General features: G+C 49.7%; 1 protein-coding gene across 1 annotated transcript in view; it reads left to right on the forward strand.

Annotated features, from left to right (window-relative positions):
• LOC147101959 (rab-like protein 6) overlaps positions 1–21,600 on the forward strand; it is a 175,639-nt gene that overhangs the window by 137,295 nt on the left and 16,744 nt on the right. Inside the window, 1 exon segment of the mRNA XM_085965164.1 lies at positions 3,961–4,064. Coding sequence (XP_085821290.1) covers positions 3,961–4,064 — 104 coding nt within the window.

A 21,600-nucleotide genomic window follows, 5' to 3' on the forward strand; every position in this document is an offset into this window, starting at 1 on the left:
TGCTTTAATTTACATCATGGCAAAACAAGTGCTTAAAAAGCCCGCGCAACCACTTAAATACTCCCCAGACAGGAAGTGCTCCCGGCAGCCTGTCCCTGCGGGAAACAAGTTGCCGGAGGAAAGGGCCCACGGCTGGGGGCGGCTGCTGCCGGCAGTGCGCCTGCGTAAACTGTCCGTGCCGCCGTGAGCGGATTATGTCCAATGGTGGCGTGTCGCCACAGCATATTTCTTGTTGGGTGTGTGGAGGTTGAATGAATGCGAGCGAGTGAGCGATAGGTTAGTCCTGCACATTCTTTTATAAAAGTCTAACCTTCACAAACAGACCTTCCTCTGAGCCCAAGTGACTTTCTAATATTGTGGTTCTAAAACATATTTTATATTGTAAAATTATTTTATAGTTTGTAGATATTTGCATTGTTGATTAATCTTGCATCTCAGTGTGCTCACTGGGTTCAAAGGTCCCTCTACCAGTTGCTTCCACAGGTAAAGAACCGACAGGGCACCTCAGTGAGTCAGCAGAGCTTGGGGCTGTACTGCCAGTTGTCCACACGCTAGCTTGTCTATTGTAGGAGCAGGCAAGACTGAGGGGAGGTGAGGAGGTTCAGGTTTGAAGTCCGGGCAGAGTCGGAGACGATGTGATGAGTCTTGAGTTCACCACAGTGAGCATGCAGGCAGGAGGAAGAGTGCGCACCATGGAGAATTTGGAGCTTAGCAGAACAAGAGAGAAAAGGTCAAAGCAGCACTGAAATGGTATTAACAACAGGAAATGCTGGAAAAACTCAGCAGGCCAGGCAACATCCGTGGAGAGAAAATAGAGTCAACGTTTCAGGTGAACCCTTTGTCAAGACAAAGTCAGGATGGTGTGTGACTTGGAGGTGATGGTGTTCCCACACACCTGCTCTTGTACTTCAAAGTGGTAGAGGTCGCGGGTTTGGGAGGTGCTGCCGAAGAAGCCTTGGCGAGTTGCTGCAGTGCATCTTGTAGATGGTGCCCACTGCAGCCACGGTGCGCCGGTGGTGGAGGAAGTGAATGTTTAAGGTGGTGGATGGGGTACCAATGCTTTGTCATGGATGGCGTCGAGCTTCTTGAGTGTTGTTAGAGCTGCACTCATCCAGGCAAGTGGAGAGTATTCCATCACACTCCTGACTTGTGCCTTGTAGATGGTGGAAAGACTTTGGGGAGTCAGGAGGTGAGACACTCGCCGCAGAATACCCAGCCTCTGACCTGCTCTTGTTGCCACAGTATTTATGTGGCTGGTCCAGTTAAGTTTCTGGTCAATGGTGACCTCCAGGATGTTGATGGTGGGGGATTCGGCGATGGTAATGCCGTTGAATGTCAAGGGGCGGTGGTTAGACTCTTGCTTGTTGGAGATAGTCATTGCCTGGCACTTGTGTGGCGCGAATGTGACTTGCCATTTATCAGCCCAAGCCTGAACGTTGTTCAGGTCTTGTTGCATGTGGGCATGGACTGTTTCATTATCTGGGGAATTGCGAATGGAACTGAACACTGCAATTATCAGCGAACATCCCCACTTCTGACCTAATGATGGGGGAAGGTCATTGATGAAGCAGCTGAAGATGGTTGGGGCTAGGACACTGCCCTGAGGAACTCCTGCAGCGATGTCCTGGGGCTGAGATGATTGGCCTCCAACAACCACAACCATCTTCCTTTGTGCTAGGTATGACTCCAGCCAGTGGAGAGTTTTCCCCCTGATTCCCATTGACTTCAGTTTTACTAGGGCTCCCTGATGACACACTCGGTCAAATGCTGCCTTGATATCAAGGGCAGTCACTCTCACCTCACCTCTGGAAATCAGCTCATTTTTCCATGTTTGGACCAAGGCTGTAATGAGTTCTGGAGCCGAGCGGTCTTGGCGGAACCCAAACTGAGCATCAGTGAGCAGGTTATTGGTGAGTAAGTGCTGCTTGATAGCACTGTTGATGACACCTTCCATCACTTTGCTGATGATTGAGAGTAGACTGATGGGGCAGTAATTGGCTGGATTGGATTTGTCCTGCTTTTTGTGGACTGGACATACCTGGGCAGTTTTCCACATTGTCGGATAGATGCCAGTGTTGTAGCTATACTGGAACAGCTTGGCTAGAGGCGCGGTTAGTTCTGGAGCGCAAATCTTCAGCATGATAGCCGGGATGTTGTCGGGGCCCACAGCCTTTGCTGTATCCAGTACACTCAGCCGTTTCTTGATATCACGTGGAGTGAATCGAATTGGCTGAAGACTAGCTTCTGTGATGGTGGGGACCTTGGGAGGAGGCCGATATGGATCATCCACTCGGCACTTCTGGCTGAAGACGGTTGCAAACGCTTCAGCCTTGTCTTTTGCACTCACGTGCTGGGCTCCACCATCATTGAGGATGGGGATATTCATGGAGCCTCCTCCTCCCATTAGTTGTTTAATGGTCCACCACCATTCACGACTGGATGTGGCAGGACTGCAGAGCTTTGATCTGATCTGTTGATTGTGGAATTGCTTAGCCCTGTCTATAGCATGCTGCCTCCGCTGTTTACCATGCATGTAGTCCTGTGTTGCAGCTTCCCCAGGTTGGGACCTTATTTTTAGGTACGCCTGGTGCTGCTCCTGGCATGCTCTTCTACACTCCTCACTGAACCAGGGTTGGTCCACTGGCTTGATGGTAATGGTAGAGTGAGGGATATGCCGGGCCATGAGGTTACAGATTGTGATGGAATACAATTCTGCTGCTGCTGATGGCCCACAGCACCTCATGGATGCCCAGTTTTGAGCTGCCAGATCTGAAATGCATCTATAACACGGTGGTAGTGCCACACAACACTATGGAGGGTGTCCTCAGTGTGAGGACTGTGCGGTGGTCACTGCTACAAATGCTGTCATGGAGAGATGCATTTGCGACAGGTAGATTGGTGAGGACGAGGTCAGTCGGCTTTTCCCTCGTGTTGGTTCTTTCACCACCTGTCGCAGGCCCAGTCTGACAGCTATGTCCTTCCGGACTCGGCCAGCTCTGTCAGTAGTGGTGCTACCGAGCCACTCTTGGTGATGGACATTGAAGTCCCCCACCCAGAGGACATTCTGTGCCCTTGCTACTCTCAGTGCTTCTTCCAAGTGGTGTTCAACATGGAGGAGTACTGATTCATCAGCTGACTGAGGGCGGTAGGTGGTAATCGACGGGAGGTTTCTTTGTCTCATGGCTTCAGGTCAAGCATGGGCAGTGTTGAGAACTTCCAGGGCCACTCCCTCCCGACTGTATACCACTGTACCGCCACCTCTGGTGGGTCTGTCCTGCCGGTGGGACAGGACATACCCTGGGATGGTGATGGAGCAGTCTGGGACATTGGTTGAAAGGTATGATTCTATGAGTGTGACTATGTCAGGCTGTTGCTTGACTGGTCTGTGTGATATTTCTCCCAATTTTGACACAAGTCCCCAGATGTTAGTGAGGAGGACTTTGCAGGGTGAACTGGGGGGTGCGCCGTTGTCGTGTCCGAAGTCGGTGCCGAGTTCGATGCCGGGTGGCCCGACCAGTTTTATTCTTCTTGTGTTCTGTCGCGGTTTGTTACAACTGAGTGACTTGCTGGGCCATTCCAGAGGGCAGTTAAGAGTCAACCACATTGCTGTGGGTCTGGAGTCACATGTAGGCCAGACCGGGTAACGGCGGCAGATTTCCTTCCCTAAAGGACATCAGTGAACCAGATGGGTTTTTACGAGAATCTGATAGTTTCATGGTCACCATTACTGAGAGAGCTTTTTATTCCAGATTTATTTAAATAACTGACTTTAAATTCCCCAGCTGCCGTGGTGGGATTTGAACTCCCGTCTCTGGGTCATTAGTCCAGGCCTCGGGATTCCTAGCCCCGTAACATAACCACTATGGTAGCGCTCTGGGAGGTTGAGCAGTAATGTGTGTTGACTCGGGTGAGTGGGTGCCCTGTTTTCTAGAATGTTCACTGCTTCTCTTCTTCCTACAGCGGGAGACCTTGTTGAGACAGCTGGAGACCAATCAGCTCGATATCGACGCCACGCTGGAGGAACTCTCCGTACAGCATGAAACTGAGGACCAGAACTATGAGCTGTAGGTCTTTCTTTAATATCACACAGTGGGCTTGGCACGGCAGTAGGACGTTCAAAGCTCAAATTGCTTTCCATCAAAGGTTTATTCCATTTTTGGCTAGAGATGTGTGTGTCCTGCAACATGCTATTTTACCATGTGATTTTTTCCCCCCTGCGTTAATAAAGGATTTTATTTTATGGCAATTATTAGGGGAACATGATACCATGTGGCAAAGAAAGAATCTGTGTTTGTAAAATGCCCCTCACATCTTCAAGACTATCCAAAGCGCTTCACAGCAACAACTTGTATTTATAGAGCACCTCTAACGTAAAACGTCCCAAGGTGCTTCACGAGTATTAAAGGACAAAAATTTGACACCGAGCCACATAAGGAGAAATTAGGGCAGGTGACCAAAAGCTTGGACAAAGAGGTCGGTTTTAAGGAGCGTCTTAAAGGAGGAGAGGTAGTGAGGCGGAGAGGTTTAAGGAGGGAATTCCAGAGCTTAGGGTCCAGGCAACAGAGGGCACGGCCACCAATGGTTGAGCGATTATAATCAGGAATAATCAAGAGGGCAGAATTAGAGGAGCGCAGATATCTTGGGGGGGGGGGGGGGGGGGGCAGATGAGCTGAGGCAGGGGCGGAGACGGGCGATGTTACGGAGGTGGAAGTAGGCGGTCTTAGTGATGCCGCGGCTGTGTGGTCGGAAGCTCATTTCAGGATCAAATGTGACACCAAGGTTGCGAACAGTGTGGTCCAGCCTCAGACAGATGTTAGGGAGAGGGATGGAGTCAGTGGCTCGGGAACGGAGTTTGTGGCGGTGACCGAAAACAATGGCTTCGGTCTTCCCAATATTTAATTGGAGAACATTTCTGCTCATCCAGAACTGGATGTCGGACAAGCAGTCTGTCAATTTAGAGACTGTGGAGGGGTCGAGAGAAGTGGTGGTGAGGTAGAGCTGGGTGTCGTCAGCGTACATGTGGAACTGACGCTGTGTTTTCGGATGATGTCACCGAGGGGCAGCATGTAGATGAGAAATAGGAGGGGGTCAAGGATAGATCCTTGGGGGTCACCAGAGGTAACAATTCGGGAGCAGGAAGAGAAGCTGTTGCAGGTGATTCTCTGGCTACAATTAGATAGCTAAGAATGGAACCAGGCGAGTGCAGTCCCACCCAGCTGGACGATGTAGTGTCCGTGTGTAGATAAAGACACTGAAGACAGGAGTTGGTTCATAGGTATTTACTAAGCAAGTCTGGGGGGGGTTTCTAAAGGATATACACAATACACAGGCTTATATAGCCCAAGTGGCAATTACCGGCATTACGCACACCTGGGGCTCTTAAAGGCACATACACCACAATTCCTCCCCTTCTAGCTAACTAGTACATCATATTTTAAGTAATTATTAATTACATGTTATATGCAAAATAATATACATTGCTGTATTAATTAATTATAAGTTAGTCTCTCAGGAGGCTTCCTGACTCGGTCCGGATAACGCCTCGGGGGTGTAGTAGTTTCTGGTGGTGTAGTAGGTTCTTCTGGCAAGGCTGATTCGGCTTGAAGGCCAGTGTCGGGTTCATCAGGCGGGCTCCAGTATCATCGGATCGGAGGTAGATATGGGTATCTCTACTTCATCGTTAGATGTATAGAGTGGTGGTGTAGGTTGTCCCTTTTCGGATGACTTGATGATTTGATCAGCATGGTGCCTTATTATGCTGTCTCCGATGTCCATGGTATACATCAGTGGTCCTAATCGTGTGCAGATAGTTCCAGGCTGCCATTTCTCGGTACGGTAGTCCCGGGCCAAAACCGGTTGGCCTATCTGGAAGGCCCTAGTTGGCCTTTCATTCATGCCCTGAAACTGCCGGTTCTCCACGTCCCTTCGGATGTTGGGCTTGACCAAATCCAGCCGGCATCTTAGGTTTCTATTGTAGAACATCATGGCGGGAGTTTGGTTAGTAACCATATGCGTTGCATTCCTATATGCAAATAAGAAGTTATCCACCTTGTGCTGAAGTTTTATGTCTTCATTACACATGGCCTTGATGGCCTTCTTGAAGGTCTGGACAAACCTTTCAGCCAATCCATTGGTGGCGGGATGGTATGGGGCGGACGTGTAGTGCTTTACCCCATTGTTCTTTAAGAACTTTCTGAATTCTTCGGACACAAATTGCGGTCCATTATCAGAACATATCTGCTCCGGCAGCCCATTCCTGGCAAATATGGTCCTTAATACTGTGATGGTTTTTTCCGTGGTGGTGGAGGACATCTTTATTACCTCCGGCCACTTGGAGTGTGCATCAACTGCGATTAAGAACATTGAGTCCATAAATGGACCAGCAAAGTCGATGTGCACCCTTTGCCAGGGAGATGAGGGCCACTCCCATGGATGTAGAGGGGCCTGTGGCGGAGCATTTTGGACCTTCTGGCATCCTAGGCAGCTCTTGGTCATGTCTTCGATGTCTCCATCGATACCTGGCCACCATACAAACGCCCTAGCTAGGTTCTTCATTTTCACTCCACCCAGATGCCCCTCGTGAAGCTCCTTTAGCACTTTATCCTGGAGTTTGGGTGGAATCACCACTCTGGATCCACACATCAAGGTTCCTCGGCACACTGACAGCTGTTCTCTTCTTTGCGAGAATGCTGGCAACAGTGGTTCTCCATGTGCTGGCCATCCCTTCACTGTTAAATCGTAGACCCGTGAGAGAGTAGGGTCATTTCTTGTCTCCCTTTCAATGGCAGAATTTGTCACCGGTAGACATTCCACTATGGTAGAGTGGAATATCTCTACTGGGTCTACTGTAGGTGCCTCGTCTATCGTTGGCAACGGTAGGCGTGATAAACCGTCAGCATTCCCATGCTGTTTTGACCCTTTGTATTCAATGTTGTATTGGTGTGCCCCTAGAAAAAGGGACCACCTCTGTAGTCTTTGTGCCGTCATAATGGGGACACCTTTTTTAGGGTTGAATATGGAGATGAGGGGTTGATGGTCAGTCAGCAAGGTAAATTTTTGTCCGTGTAGGTAATGGTTGAATTTCTTCACTCCCCATACCAGGCTGAGTGCTTCCCTGTCTATCTGGGCATAGTTACGCTCAGCTGAGTTCAATGAGCGTGACGCAAAAGCTATCGGCCGTTCCGAGCCATCAGGGAATCTATGGGACAATACCGCTCCTATGCCGTAAGGGGATGCATCGCACGCCAGTCTGATTGGTAGTGATGGGTTGTAATGAGCCAAAATTTTCTCGGATGTGATTAAGTCTTTACATTTATGGAAGGCACGTTTACAGTCTTCGTTCCATTTCCAAATCACTCCTGTCTGTAGAAGACCATTAAGAGGGTGTAGAATAGTTGATAAGTTCGGTAAAAATTTATGATAGTAATTTATTAATCCCAGGAATGACCTTAATTGTGAAACATTTTCAGGTGCTGGGGCTTTTATAACTGCTTCAATTTTTTCAGGTGACTTATGCAACCCTTCCTTATTAATTATGTGGCCACAATATGATATCTGATTTTGGAAAAATTCACACTTGGGGCGATTTGCTCGTAGGCCCCGTTCTTTCAGCCTAGTGAGCACCTGCTCCAAATTGGCAAGGTGCTCGTTGTCGTTTTCTCCTGTTATAAGGATGTCGTCTAGGTAGCATTGAGTCCCCGGAATCCCTTGCAGGACTTGCTCCATAGCTCTTTGCCAGATAGCTGGAGCTGATGCTATTCCAAAAACCAGTCGATTGTACTGGTACAGGCCTTTGTGTGTGTTTATTGTGAGATACTTTTTAGAGGTCTCCTCAACCTCCATCTGTAGATATGCCTGTGCCAAGTCAATTTTTGTGAAACGTTTCCCTCCGGATAGTGAGGCGAAAATATCTTCTATCCTCGGAAGAGGATACTGTACCGTGTGAAGGACCGGGTTTACAGTCACCTTAAAGTCCCCACAGATGCGAATTTTTTTCTGTTCCTCAGAGTTATTTTTCAATGTTTTTTTCATGACTGGAACGATGGGTGTTGCCCATTCGCTCCAATCTATTTTGGATAATATGCCTGCCTTTTCCAAATTCTTCAGCTCTGCCTCGACTGCCGGACGTATTGCGTATGGCACCGGTCTTGCCTTAAAAAATGTTGGAATTGCTGTATCTTCCACTTTTATTGAGGCGGTGATGCCTTTCAAGGTTCCTAGTTTCTCTTGAAACACTTCTTTGGCATTGGCCAAGATGTCTTTTAATCGTTCAGGTATGATGTCATCATTGTTTTTTTCCTTACTGGTCACCGTCAGTGCCTGAATGGAGTGCCAGTCTAAACGTATCTTCCTTATCCATTCACGTCCCAACAACGGTGGACCACCATCTTGTAGAATGTATAAATACAACTTTTGTATTTCTTTGCCGTTGTATACCACAGGCACCCTTATTTTTCCTTTGGGGTAGACTTTCTGCCCCGTATATGTTTTTAAGATAATGGATGTGTCTTTTAGAGGTATATGCAAAAATAGCCTCTCGTAATCTCGTCGATTTATTACGGTTAGAGCTGATCCTGTATCTAGCTCCATTTTAACTGGGGACCCTGCTATTGTGAGGGTAACCCAAATGGTTTGGTAATCCTCTTTGGCAAGTACATTATGTAATTTGAGACAGCTTAGTCTCTTGTTTCCGGAGTCGCTATCGCTATTCTGGTCTTCGGAGCTATTGTCCGTCATCATTTGTACCTTCCTGTACTTTTCTTTATTGATTTTTTGTTTTCCGTCAGTGGATTTATTTTGTCCAGATTGGCATACCCGTGCAATGTGTCCAATCTTACCACATTGCCTGCATGCTTTGCCCTTGAACCAGCAGTCCCTCTGGTTATGGGTGGATCTGCCGCAGCGATAACATCTTCCGAACTCCTGTGTCATTTTATGGGTGCCGAAGTCCTGTGTCTCTTGTTGTATTTCTGCAGCTCCTTTTGCTGCTGCTTCGTATGATGCAGCCATACTGAAAGCTTTGTCCAATGTTAAATCTTTTTCAGAAAGCAGTCTTTTTTGTGTTCCTTCACTTAAGAGACCGCAAACAAATTTGTCTCGAAGATAATCCGATAGTCCTGCTCCGAATTGGCAGTACTTTGATAGCTTTCTTAATTCGGTTAGGTAATCAGCGTTACTTTCATTCTTGTGTTGATTTCTCTTGAAGAACTTGAATCGTTCCGCTATCAGCAGCGGTGTTGGGTTTAAATGCTCCTGCAGGGTATCAACAATTTCTTTAAAAGTCTTGTCCTTTGGTTTGGCTGGAGTGATTAAATTTCGTAACAGCCCGTATGTCTTCGCGCCCATTAAGTTCAGAAGTACTGAAGCTTTTTTTTCATCTGTTATTCCATTTGCAGTGCAATAAACCTCTACTCTTTCCACGTATGTGGTCCAATCTTCTATTTCGCCATCAAAAGCCTCAATATTACCAGATTTAGGCATTTCAGAAAAGATATGGCGCTTTCCCACCGCTGCTACTGATAACAACGCTGTTTTACTGTGGTTTCCGTTTATTCACTGTTGGAGACTCGTTCCCGACGGAGGTCTAAACACTGACCTGCTTGCCGCGCCGGCCGTCTCTCGAGTGCACCCTCCCAGTCCGTTATTGCTTGCCTCCGATTTTGCTGCCTGTCTCAGCTGTAGAGCCTGCCGCTGGAGCTCTAGCCTGACGCCCAGGAAGGATTAGCGCAGTACCTGTCACCAGCTTGGCCAGCTGGTGAAACCACATTTTCTCTTACTTCCTTGAGTCTTCTGGACGCTGGAGGAATCGATGTCCTTGAGGTGCTGCCGAATTGCAGGTAAGTCCGTTTCCACTTCGTCGCCACTGTAGTGTCCGTGTGTAGAGAAAGACACTGAAGACAGGAGTTGGTTCATAGGTATTTACTAAGCAAGTCTGGGGGGGGTTTCTAAAGGATATACACAATACACAGGCTTATATAGCCCAAGTGGCAATTACCGGCATTACGCACACCTGGGGCTCTTAAAGGCACATACACCATAATTGCTCTTAAAGGCACATACACCACAGGCGACGGTGGAGAGGCATTGGAGGAGGATGGAATAGTCAACCGTGTCAAAGGCTGCAGACAGGACGAGGAGGGATAGTTTACCTTTGTCACAGTCACAGGATGCAATTTGTGATTTTGATGAGAGCCGTTTCGGTACTGTGGCAGGGGCGGAAACCTGATTGGAGGGATTCAAACCTGGAGTTGCGGGAAGGATGGGCATGGATTTGGGAGGCGACAACACGTTCAAGGTCTTTGGCGAGGAAAGGGAGGTTGGAGATGGGTCGGTAGTTTGCAGGGATGGAGAGGGCAAGGGTTGTTTTTTGAGGAGAGGGGTGATGACAGATTTGGGGGGGGGGGGGGACAGTACCTGAGGCGAGAGAACCGTTAACAATGTCAGCGAACAGGGGAGCCAGAAAAGGAAGTCAGGTGGTCAGCAGTTTGGTGGGAATAGGGTCGAGGGAGCAGGAAGTGGGTCTCATGGAGAGGTCATGAGGGGAGATCGGAGAGAAACTGGAGAAAGATGTGAGTTCAGGGCTAGGGCAGGGGGGAACCTTAGAGGAAGTTTGGCCCAGTGGGCTAGGGAAAGGACGGGAACTGGCAGAGGCACAACCATTTACCTTTGAAGTGTAGTCACTGTTGTTATGTAGACAAACACTGATATTTGCGCACAACGAGGTCCCATAACCACCAATGAGATAACTGACCAAAGAGTCTGTTTTTGTGATGTAGATTGAGGGATATATATTGGCCAGGCCACCTGGAGAACTCTGCTGCTCTTCAAATCGTGTTGTGGGATCTTTTACATCCACCTGAGCGGGCAAACGGGGCCGCGGTTTAACATTTCATTCGAAAGGAGTGTCAGCCTAGATTATTTGCTGAAGGTCTGGAGTGGGGCTTGAGGTGAGCGTGCCACCTCTGAGCCATGCTGACACTGATGTCCGAGCTCGATTTGTTCTGGTACAGTGAGACCAGTTTAATGAACTAAAACCAAGTTGCCTCCAGATGGGTGAGATCGAACATGAGTGGGTGAGGGGTGTTCACAAGATCACACCATGTAAAACAGCTCTCGCTGAGCCAGCTTCCATCTTATCTCAGAGGAGGAATGAGAGTCTGATCCCAGAGAGTTCCATGGGATCGGTTGGAGGTTGATCCTGGAGAGTTCCATGGGTTCGGTTGGAGGTTGATCCTGGAGAGTTCCATGGGATCGGTTGGAGGTTGATCCTGGAGAGTTCCATGGGATCGGTTGGAGGTTGATCCTGGAGAGTTCCATGGGTTCGGTTGGAGGTTCATCCCAGAGAGTTCCATGGGATCGGTTGGAGGTTCATCCCAGAGCGTTCCATGGGATCGGTTGGAGGTTCATCCCAGAGAGTTCCATGGGATCGGTTGGAGCCTGATCCCAGAGAGTTCCATGCGTCCCTTGGAGGCTGATCCTGGAGCGTTCCATGGGATCGGTTGGAGGTTGATCCTGGAGAGTTCCATGGGTTTGGTTGGAGGTTCATCCCAGAGAGTTCCATGGGATCGGTTGGAGCCTGATCCCAGAGAGTTCCATGCGTCCCTTGGAGGCTGATCCTGGAGAGTTCCATGGGATCGGTTGGAGGTTGATCCTGGAGCGTTCCATGGGATCGGTTGGAGGTTGATCCTGGAGAGTTCCATGGGTTCGGTTGGAGGTTCATCCCAGAGAGTTCCATGGGTTCGGTTGGAGGTTCATCCCAGAGAGTTCCATGGGTTCGGTTGGAGGTTCATCCCAGAGAGTTCCATGGGATCGGTTGGAGGTTGATCCTGGAGAGTTCCATGGGATCGGTTGTAGGTTCATCCCAGAGAGTTCCATGGGATCAGTTGGAGGTTCATCCCAGAGAGTTCCATGGGATCAGTTGGAGGTTCATCCCAGAGAGTTCCATGGGATCGGTTGGACCTGTCGGACATGTCTCCGGCCACACATTCCTATAGGACGGCAGTGCTGCTCTTCCGTTGTCATTGAGCACTGGATCTCTGAGGCACCACGAAGCAATTTGTAAGCAGCCAGTTGCAGTGGGTTTTCATGTCCCTTCACTCCTTTGGTGCTTTTACAATACCAGAGACTTGCGCTGGCTGCTGGCAAATGTAAACCAGTGGAGACCGGGGGCTGGGAACCACCCTGTATTTAAGGGTGCTCTGGGCCCTCGGCCTAAGCCAAGTCTACCAGCCTAACTTTCAGCTTATTTTTTCTTATTTGTTCCTGGGATCTGGGCATCGCTGGCAAGGCCAGCAATTATTGCCCATCCCTAGTTGCCCTTGAGAAGGTAGTGGTGAGCCGCCGCCTTGAACTGCTGCAGTCCGTGCGGTGAAGGTGCTCCCACAGTGCTGTTAGGGAGGGAGTTCCAGGATTTTGACCCAGCGACGATGAAGGATCAGCGATATACTTCCAAGTCAGGATGGTGTGTGACTTGGAGGGGAACTTGGAGGTGGTGGTGTTCCCAAGCACCTGCTGCCCTTGTCCTTATAGGTGGAAGAGGTCGCAGGTTTGGGAGGTGCTGTTGAAGAAGCCTTGGCGAGTTGCTGCAGTGCATCTTGTAGATGGTACACACTGCAGCCACGGTACGCCGGTGGTGGAGGGAGTAAATGTTTAAGGTGATGGATAGGGTTCCAATTAAGCGGGCTGCTTTGTCCTGAATGGTGTTGAGCTTCTTGAGTGTTGTTGGAGCTGCACTCATCCAGGCAAGTGGAGAGTATTCCATCACACTCCTTACTTGTGCCTTGTAGATGGTGGAAAGGCTTTGGGGAGTCAGGAGGTGAGACACTCGCCGCAGAGTACCCAGCCTCTGACCTGCTCTTGTTGCCACAGTATTTATGTGGCTGGTCCAGTTAAGTTTCTGGTCAATGGTGACACCCCCAGGATGTTGATGGTGGGGAATTCGGTGATGGTAATGCCGTTGAATGTCATGGGGTGGTGGTTAGACTCTCGTTTGTTGGAGATAGTCATTGCCTGGCACTTGTGTGGCGCGAATGTTACCTACCACTTATCAGCCCAAGCTTGAATGTCATGCAGGTCTTGCTGCATGCGGGCATGGACTGCTTCATTACCTGAGGAGCGTAAGTGACAGAATTCCATGCCTACGGATGGAGTATAGGGATACACCAACAAAAGGCGGAGCACGAGTGTAAGGGGTGGCTACAGTTAAGGAAAGATGGTACGTAAAGTAAGGGGAACAACACAGGCATTAAATGTCGGATGGGTTGAAAGGTGTCAGTTAATAACAAGTAACAACAGAAAATGCTGGAAAAACTCAGCAGGTCAGGCAACATCCGTGGAGAGAAATTTGAGTTGACGTTTCGGGTCGAACCCTTCTTCAAAACTGGAAAGAAAAGAAACTAGATCGAAGGCAGGGCTGCGATCGGACAAAAGAATAAAAGAAACAAAAGAAGTAAAAGAGATTAGAAGCTAGACGAGATGGTAATAGGCTGAGATTAGGTGTAAAGTGTACTGGCAGGGCAAGAGATAGCTGCTGTTAGATCCGTGTGTTAATGGAGACACGGAATGCAGGAGTTGATTTAACAAGTGTTTACTGAACAAAGTCTGGAGGTGAACTAACTACACAAGACGCTACACAGGCTTATATACCCGAGTGGTCACTACCGGTACTACAGTATACAGGGGCTTCAAAAACATAGTTCCTCTTAAAGGTACATACACTACAATTCCTCCCCTTTTAGATAAATAGTACATAACATTTTAAGTAATCATTAAATAACATTTTTACAAGAACAATAATATACACATTTGCTGAAGTTAATCAATTGCAAATTCAGTCTCTCTGGAGGCTTCCTGACTCGGTCCGGATAACGCCTCGGTGGTGTAGTAGGTTTCGGTGGTGTAGTAGGTTCTTTTGGCAAGGTCGATTCGGCTTCAATGCCAGTGTCGGGTTCATCTGGTTCCAGTATCACCGGATCGGAGGTAGATACTATGGGTATCTCTGCTTCATCATTAGGCGTATAGAGTTGTGGTGTAGGTTGTCCTTTTTCGGATGACTCTATGATCTGGTCAGCATGGCGCCTTATTATGCTTTCTCCAATGTCCACGGTATACATCAGCGGTCCTAGTCGTGTGCAAATAGTTCCAGGCTGCCATTTCTCGGTACGGTAGTCCCGGGTCAAAACTGGTTGACCTATCTGGAAGGTTCTAGTTGGCCTTTCATTCATGCTTTGAAATTGCCGGTTCTCTACGTCCCTTCTGACGTTTGGCTTGACCAAATCCAGCCGGCATCTTAGTCTTCTATTGAAAAACATCATGGCGGGGGTTTGGTTTGTAACCACATGTGTTGCATTCCTGTACGCAAACAAGAAGTTATCTACCTTATGTTGTAGATTTATGTCTTCATTACCCATGGCCTTTATGGCCTTCTTGAAGGTCTGGACAAACCTTTCAGCCAATCCATTGGTGGCGGGATGGTATGGGGCGGACGTGTAGTGCTTAACCCCATTGTTTTTTAAGAACTTCCTGAATTCTTTGGATACAAACTGCGGTCCATTATCAGAACAGATCTGTTCAGGCAGCCCATTCCTGGCGAATATGGTCCTTAATACTGTGATGGTTTTTTCCATGGTGGTGGAGGACATCTTTATTACCTCCGGCCACTTGGAGTGTGCATCCACCACAATTAAGAACATTGAGTCCATAAATGGACCAGCAAAGTCGATATGTACCCTTTGCCATGGAGATGAGGGCCACTCCCATGGATGTAGAGGGGCTTGTGGTGGGGCGTTTTGGACCTTCTGGCATCCTAGACAGCTCTTGGTCATTTCTTCGATGTCTCCATCGATACCTGGCCACCACACAAACGCTCTGGCTAAGTTCTTCATTTTCACTCCACCCAGATGCCCCTCATGAAGCTCCTTTAGCACTTTATCCTGGAGTTTGGGTGGAATCACCACTCTGGATCCACACATCAAGGTTCCTCGGCACACTGACAGCTGTTCCCTTCTTTGCGAGAATGCTGGCAACAGTGGTTCGCCATGTGCTGGCCATCCCTTCACCGTTAAATCGTAGACTCGTGAGAGAGTCGGGTCATTTCGCGTTTCCTTTTCAATGGTAGAATTTGTCACCGGTAGACATTCCACTATGGTCGAGTGGAACATCTCCACTGGGTTCACTGTAGGCGCCTCTTCCACCGTTGGCAACGGTAGGCGCGATAACCCGTCAGCATTCCCATGCTGTTTTGTTCCTTTGTATTCTATGTCATATTGGTGTGCCCCTAGGAAAAGGGACCACCTCTGTAGCCTTTGCGCTGTCATAATGGGAACGCCCTTTTTAGGGTTGAATATGGAGACGAGGGGTTGATGGTCAGTCAACAAGGTAAATTTTTGTCCGTGTAGGTAATGGTTGAATTTCTTCACCCCCCACACCAGGCTGAGTGCTTCCCTGTCGATCTGGGCATAGTTACGCTCAGCTGAGTTCAATGAGCGTGACGCAAAAGCTATCGGCAGCTCCGAGCCATCAGGGAATCTATGCGATAATACCGCTCCTACGCCGTAAGGGGATGCATCGCACGCCAGTCTGATTGGCAGTGATGGGTTGTAATGAGCCAACACTTCCCTGGACGTGATCAAGCCTTTGCATTTATGGAAGGCACGTTTACAGTCTTCGCTCCATTTCCAAACTACTCCCGTTTGTAGCAGTGCGTTAAGCGGGTGCAGAACCGTCGACAAGTTTGGTAAAAATTTATGATAGTAATTTACTAATCCCAGGAACGACCTTAATTGTGAGACATTTTCAGGCGCTGGGGCTTTTACGACCGCTTCAATTTTTTCAGGTGACTTATGCAACCCTTCTTCGTTAATGACATGCCCACAATATGATATTTGTTTCTGGAAAAAATTCGCACTTGGGGCGATTTGCTCGTAGGCCCCGTTCTCTCAGCCTCGTGAGCACCTGCTCCAAGTTGGCAAGGTGCTCGTTGTCGTTTTCTCCTGTTACAAGGATGTCGTCTAGGTAGCATTGAGTCCCCGGAATCCCTTGCAGGACTTGCTCCATAGCTCTTTGCCAGATAGCCGGAGCTGATGCCACTCCGAAAACCAGTCGATTGTACTGGTACAGGCCTTTGTGTGTGTTTATCGTGAGATACTTTTTAGAGGCCTCCTCAACCTCCATCTGTAGATATGCCTGTGCTAAGTCAATTTTGGTGAAACGTTTCCCTCCGGATAGTGAGGCGAAAATATCTTCTATCCTCGGAAGAGGATACTGTACCGTGTGAAGAACCGGGTTTACAGTCACCTTGAAGTCCCCACAGATGCGAACTTTTCTCTGTTCTTCAGATTTATCATTATTCAATGTTTTCTTCATGACCGGGACGATGGGTGTTGCCCACTCGCTCCAATCTACCTTGGATAACACGCCTGCTTTTTCCAAATTCTCCAGCTCTGCCTCGACGGCTGGACGAATTGCGTATGGCACCGGCCTTGCCTTAAAAAACTTGGGAATTGCCGCATCTTCCACTTTTATTGAGGCGGTGGCGCCTTTCAGGGTTCCTAGTTCCTGTTGAAACACTTCTTTGGCGTTAGCCAAGATTTCTTTTAATCGTCCAGGTATGACGTCATCATCGTTTTTTTTTCTTACTGGTCACCGTCAGTGCCTGAATGGAGTGCCAGTCTAAACGTATCTTTCTGATCCATTCACGTCCCAACAACGGTGGACCACCATCTTGCAGAACGTATAAATACAACTTCTGTATTTCCTTGCCGTTGTATACAACAGGCACCCTTATTTTCCCTCTGGGGTATACTTTTTGCCCCGTATATGTCTTCAAGATAATGGATGTGTCTTTCAAAGGTATATGCGGAAATAGCCGCTCGTAATCCCGTCGATTCATGACGGTCAGAGCTGATCCTGTATCTAGCTCCATTTTGACTGGGGACCCCTCTATCGTGAGGGTAACCCAAATGGTCTGGTAATCTTCTTTGGCAATTACATTATGTAATTTGAGACAGCTTAGTCTCTTGTTTCCGGAGTCGCTATCGCTCTTCTGGTCTTCGGAGCTACTGTCCGTCATCATTTGTACCTTTATGTACTTTTCCTTATTGACCTTTTTACTGTCAGCGGATTTCTTTCCAGATCTGCATACACGTGCAATGTGTCCCATCTTTCCGCATTGCCTGCATGCTTTGTCCTTGAACCAGCAGTCCCTCTGGTCATGGGTGGATCTGCCGCAGCGATAACATCTCTCGAAACCCTGTGTCATGGGTGCCGAAGCCCTGTGGCTTTTGCTGTATCTCTGCAGCTCCTCTTGCTGCTGCTTCATATGATACAGCCACACTGAAAGCCTTGTCCAGTGTCAAATCTTTCTCAGAAAGTAGTCTTTTCTGTGTTCCTTCGCTTAGGAGACCGCAGACGAATTTGTCTCGTAGAGAATCTGCCAGTCCTGCCTCGAATTGGCAGTGCTTTGACAGCTTTCGTAATTCGGTGAGGTAATCAGCGTTACTTTCATTCTTGTGCTGATTCCTCCTGAAGAATTTGAATCGTTCTGCTATCAGCAGCGGTGTTGGGTTTAAGTGCTCCTGTAAGGTATCAACAATCTCCTTAAAATTCTTGTCCATCGGTTTGGCTGGAGTGACCAAGTTTCGTAACAGCCCGTATGTCCTTGCGCCCATCAGATTTAGAAGTACCGATGCCTTTTTATCATCCGCTACTTCATTCGCCTTGCAATATACCTCCACTCTTTCCACATATGTGGTCCAATCTTCTATATCACTATCGAAAGCAGTAATATTGCCAGTCTTCGGCATCTTGAAAATCTAAAATGGCGCTTCCCGCGCTTTTCCTCCGTCCCCGATGGATCAAAATGGCGCCTCCCGCGCTTTCCTTTCTTCCCCGCTGAGTTGAGATGGTGCCTCCCGCGCTTTCCCGCTGCTGCCAACGCTGTTCTCCGCGGTTCCCGTTGCGACCTGCAGTTTTTCGCGGTATTTCTATTTTTTTTAAATATATATATCGCTTCAGTAGTTTCTCCGTTACTTGGAGAACCGTTCCCGTCGTGGAGTGGACCCTCTGGGACTTTCCCCTCCCTCCGCTCAGTCCGAACGCCGACCTGCTTTGCAGCACCGGACGCGCCCTGAGTGCTCCACCCTCTCTCTCTCTCTCCTTGCCTCTGCCTCCCGACACGCTGCCCGGCCCCGTTGCAGAGCCACCCGATCGAGCTCTAGCCCGCCGCAGCCCAGGAAGGATCAGTGCACTACCTGCCACCAGCCCGTTCAGCTGGGGAAACCACAGACTGGAGACCAAGCCTGGCCCTTGTTTTCGAGTTTCTTCGAGTTATTTATTTATTTTTTCTTGCTTCTGGCTTCGACCTTCGTCTGAGGAATCGATCCCCTTGAGGTGCTGCCGAATTGCAGGTAAGTTCGTTTCTAACTCGTCGCCAATGTTAGATCCGTGTGTTAATGGAGACACGGAATGCAGGAGTTGATTTAACAAGTGTTTACTGAACAAAGTCTGGAGGTGAACTAACTACACAAGACGCTACACAGGCTTATATACCCGAGTGGCCACTACCGGTACTACAGTATACAGGGGCTTCAAAAACATAGTTCCTCTTAAAGGTACATACACTACAGCTGCCAGGTGTGAGAGAGAAACAAAAGGAAAAGGGGGGGGGGGGGAAAGGAGTGGAAAAATTACAAGAAAAAATGAAATAGGGGCCGAGCTTATGATCTGAAATTGTTGAACTCGATATGGAGTCCGGAAGGCTGCAGAGTGCCTAATCGGAAGATGAGGTGCTGTTCCTCGAGTTTACGTTGAGCTTCCGTGGAACAATGCAAGAGGCCAAGGACGGTGAGGTCCGAGTGGGAATGGGGCGGTGAATTAAAGTGACAGGCGACCGGAAGCTCGGGGTCCCCCTTACGGACTGAACGGAGGTGTTCCGCAAAGCAGTCACCCAATCTGCGTTTGGTCTCCCCAATGTAGAGGAGACCACATCGTGAGCAGCGAATACAGTATACTAGATTGCGAGAAGTACAAGTAAATCGCTGTTTCACCTGGAAGGGGTGTTTGGGGCCCTGGACAGTGGGAAGGGGGGAGGTGTAGGGGCAGGTGTTACATCTCCTGCGCTTGCACGGGAAGGTGACAGGTGAAGGGGAAGGGCTGTTTGGGGTGATAGAGGAGTGGACTAGGGTGTCTCGGAGGGAGCGGTCCCTGCGGAATGCTGAAAGGGGAGGGGAGGGGAAGATACGTTTGGTGGTGGGATCACTTTGGAGGTAGCGGAAATGCCGGAGGATGATCCGTTGAATGTGGAGGCTGGTGGGGTGAAAGGTGAGGATAAGGGGAACCCTATCGTGGTTCCGGGAGGGAGGGGCAGGGGTGAGGGCAGAAGTGCGGGAGATAGAACTGACACGGTCGAGGGCAGTGTCAACCACGGTAGAGGGGAATCCTCGGTTGCGGAAAAAGGAAGACGTCTGAAGCACTGGTGTGGAAGGTGGCATTGTCGGAGCAGATACGGCGGAGACGGAGAAACTGGGAGAATGGAATAGAGTCCTTATAGGAAGCGGGGTGGGAGGAAGTGTAGTCCAGGTAGCTGTGGGAGTCAGTGGGCTTGTAGTGAATATTGGTCGATAACCTATCCCCAGAGATGGAGACGGAGAAGTCGAGGAAGGGAAGGGAAGAGTCAGAGATGGACCATGTGAAGGTGAGGGAAGGGTGGAAATTGGAGGCAAAGTGAATGAAATTGTCAAGTTCGGGGCGAGAGCAGGAAATGGCACCGATACAGTCATCAATGTATCGGAAAAAGAGGTGAGGGAGGGGACCCGAGTAGGACTGGAACAAAGATTGTTCCACATAGCCCACGAAAAGGCACGCATAGCTAGGACCCATGCGGGTACCCACGGCAACACTTTTGATTTGGAGGAAATGAGTGGAGTTAAAGGAGAAGTTGTTCAATGTGAGAACAAGTTCAGCCAGGCGGAGGAGGGTGGTGGTGGATGGGGACTGGTCGGGCCTCTGTTCAAGGAAGAAGCGGAGCGCCCTCAGGCCATCCGGGTGGGGGATGGAGGTGTAGAGGGATTGTACGTCCATGGTGAAAAGGAAACGGTTGGGGCCTGGAAACTGTTAAAGTGGCGGAGGGCGTCCGAAGAGTCGCGGATGTAGGTGGAAGAGACTGGACAAGGGGAGAAAAGATCGAGTCAAGATAGGAAGAGATAAGTTCCGTGGGGCAAGAACAGGCTGAAACGATGGGTCTACCAGGGCAGTCCTGTTTGTGGATCTTGGGAAGGAGGTAGAAGCGCGCTGTGCGGGGCTGGGGAACTATGAGGTTGTGGCAGCGGGGGGAAGATCTCCAGAGGAGATGAGGTCAGTGACAGTCTTGGAAACGGTGGTTTGATGTTCGGTAGTGGGGTCATGGTCCAGGTGGAGGTAGGAGGAGGTGTCGGAGAGTTGGCGTTCAGCTTCCGCTAGGTAGAGATCAGTGCGCCAAACAACAACAGCACCACCCTTGTCAGCGGCTTTAATGACAATGTCAGGGTTGGATCTAAGAGAATGGAGTGCTGCAAGTTCAGAGGGAGGTAGGTTGGAGTGAGTGAGGGGAGCAGAGAAATGGAGACGGCCGATGTCACGCCGGCTGTAACGAGTGTAACGAGTGTTACACATGAAGTGGAAAGGGAGTTAGGGGAAAAGTCATACGAACATATGGTCATCGAGTCTTTCCCATTCAGCCAGGTTGCAACTAAACAACATGAGCCTTGACAGTTCCCACCCTCCAACAGCCATGTAATCTCCCAGGAGAGGCATAAGCCCAGGTAATAAACCCCAGACCACTTCATGGGGAAAGGAATTCTGCAAAACTTCCGCTCTGACCCCCCCAAAGGTGATCAAAAATGAGTTGCAGGAGATAGCCGTGGCTGAGGAACATCACACAACATCCCACCTACCCTCCGTACACAGTGATATCCGCCTCCTCCATGAACCTGGAGATGGGGAGGAATAGTCTTAAGGGGGGGGGGGTGGTCCCAGGTTTTGTGGGGGGTGGGGGGGGGTGGTCCCAGGTTTTGCGGGGGGGGGGGATGGTCCCAGGTTTTGTGGGGGGGGGTGGTCCCACGTTTTGGGGGGGGGGGATGGTCCCGGGTTTTGGGGGGGGGGATGGTCCCGGGTTTGGGGGGGTGGTGGTCCCGGGTTTGGGGGGGGGGAGATGTTCCCGGGTTTTGGGGGGGGGGGATGGTCCCGGGTTTTGGGGGGGGGGGGATGGTCCCGGGTTTTGGGGGGGGGGATGGTCCCGGGTTTTGGGGGGGGGATGGTCCCGGGTTTTGGGGGGGGGGATGGTCCCGGGTTTGGGGGGGGGAGGGGGGGGGATGGTCCCAGGTTTGTGGGGGGAGGGGGTGGATGGTCCCAGGTTTGGGGGGGGGGGGAGGGGTTGGATGGTCCCAGGTTTTTGGGGGGGGGGAGGGGTTGGATGGTCCCAGGTTTTTGGGGAGGGGGTGGATGGTCCCAGGTTTGGGGAGGGGGTGGATGGTCCCAGGTTTGGGGAGGGGGTGGATGGTCCCAGGTTTGGGGAGGGGGTGGATGGTCCCAGGTTTGGGGAGGGGGTGGATGGTCCCAGGTTTGGGG

The sequence above is a fragment of the Somniosus microcephalus genome, chromosome 23, assembly GCF_052327205.1.
Source record: "Somniosus microcephalus isolate GS21.2 chromosome 23, FLI_Smic_1.0, whole genome shotgun sequence".
In the NCBI taxonomy this organism is placed as follows: domain Eukaryota; kingdom Metazoa; phylum Chordata; class Chondrichthyes; order Squaliformes; family Somniosidae; genus Somniosus; species Somniosus microcephalus.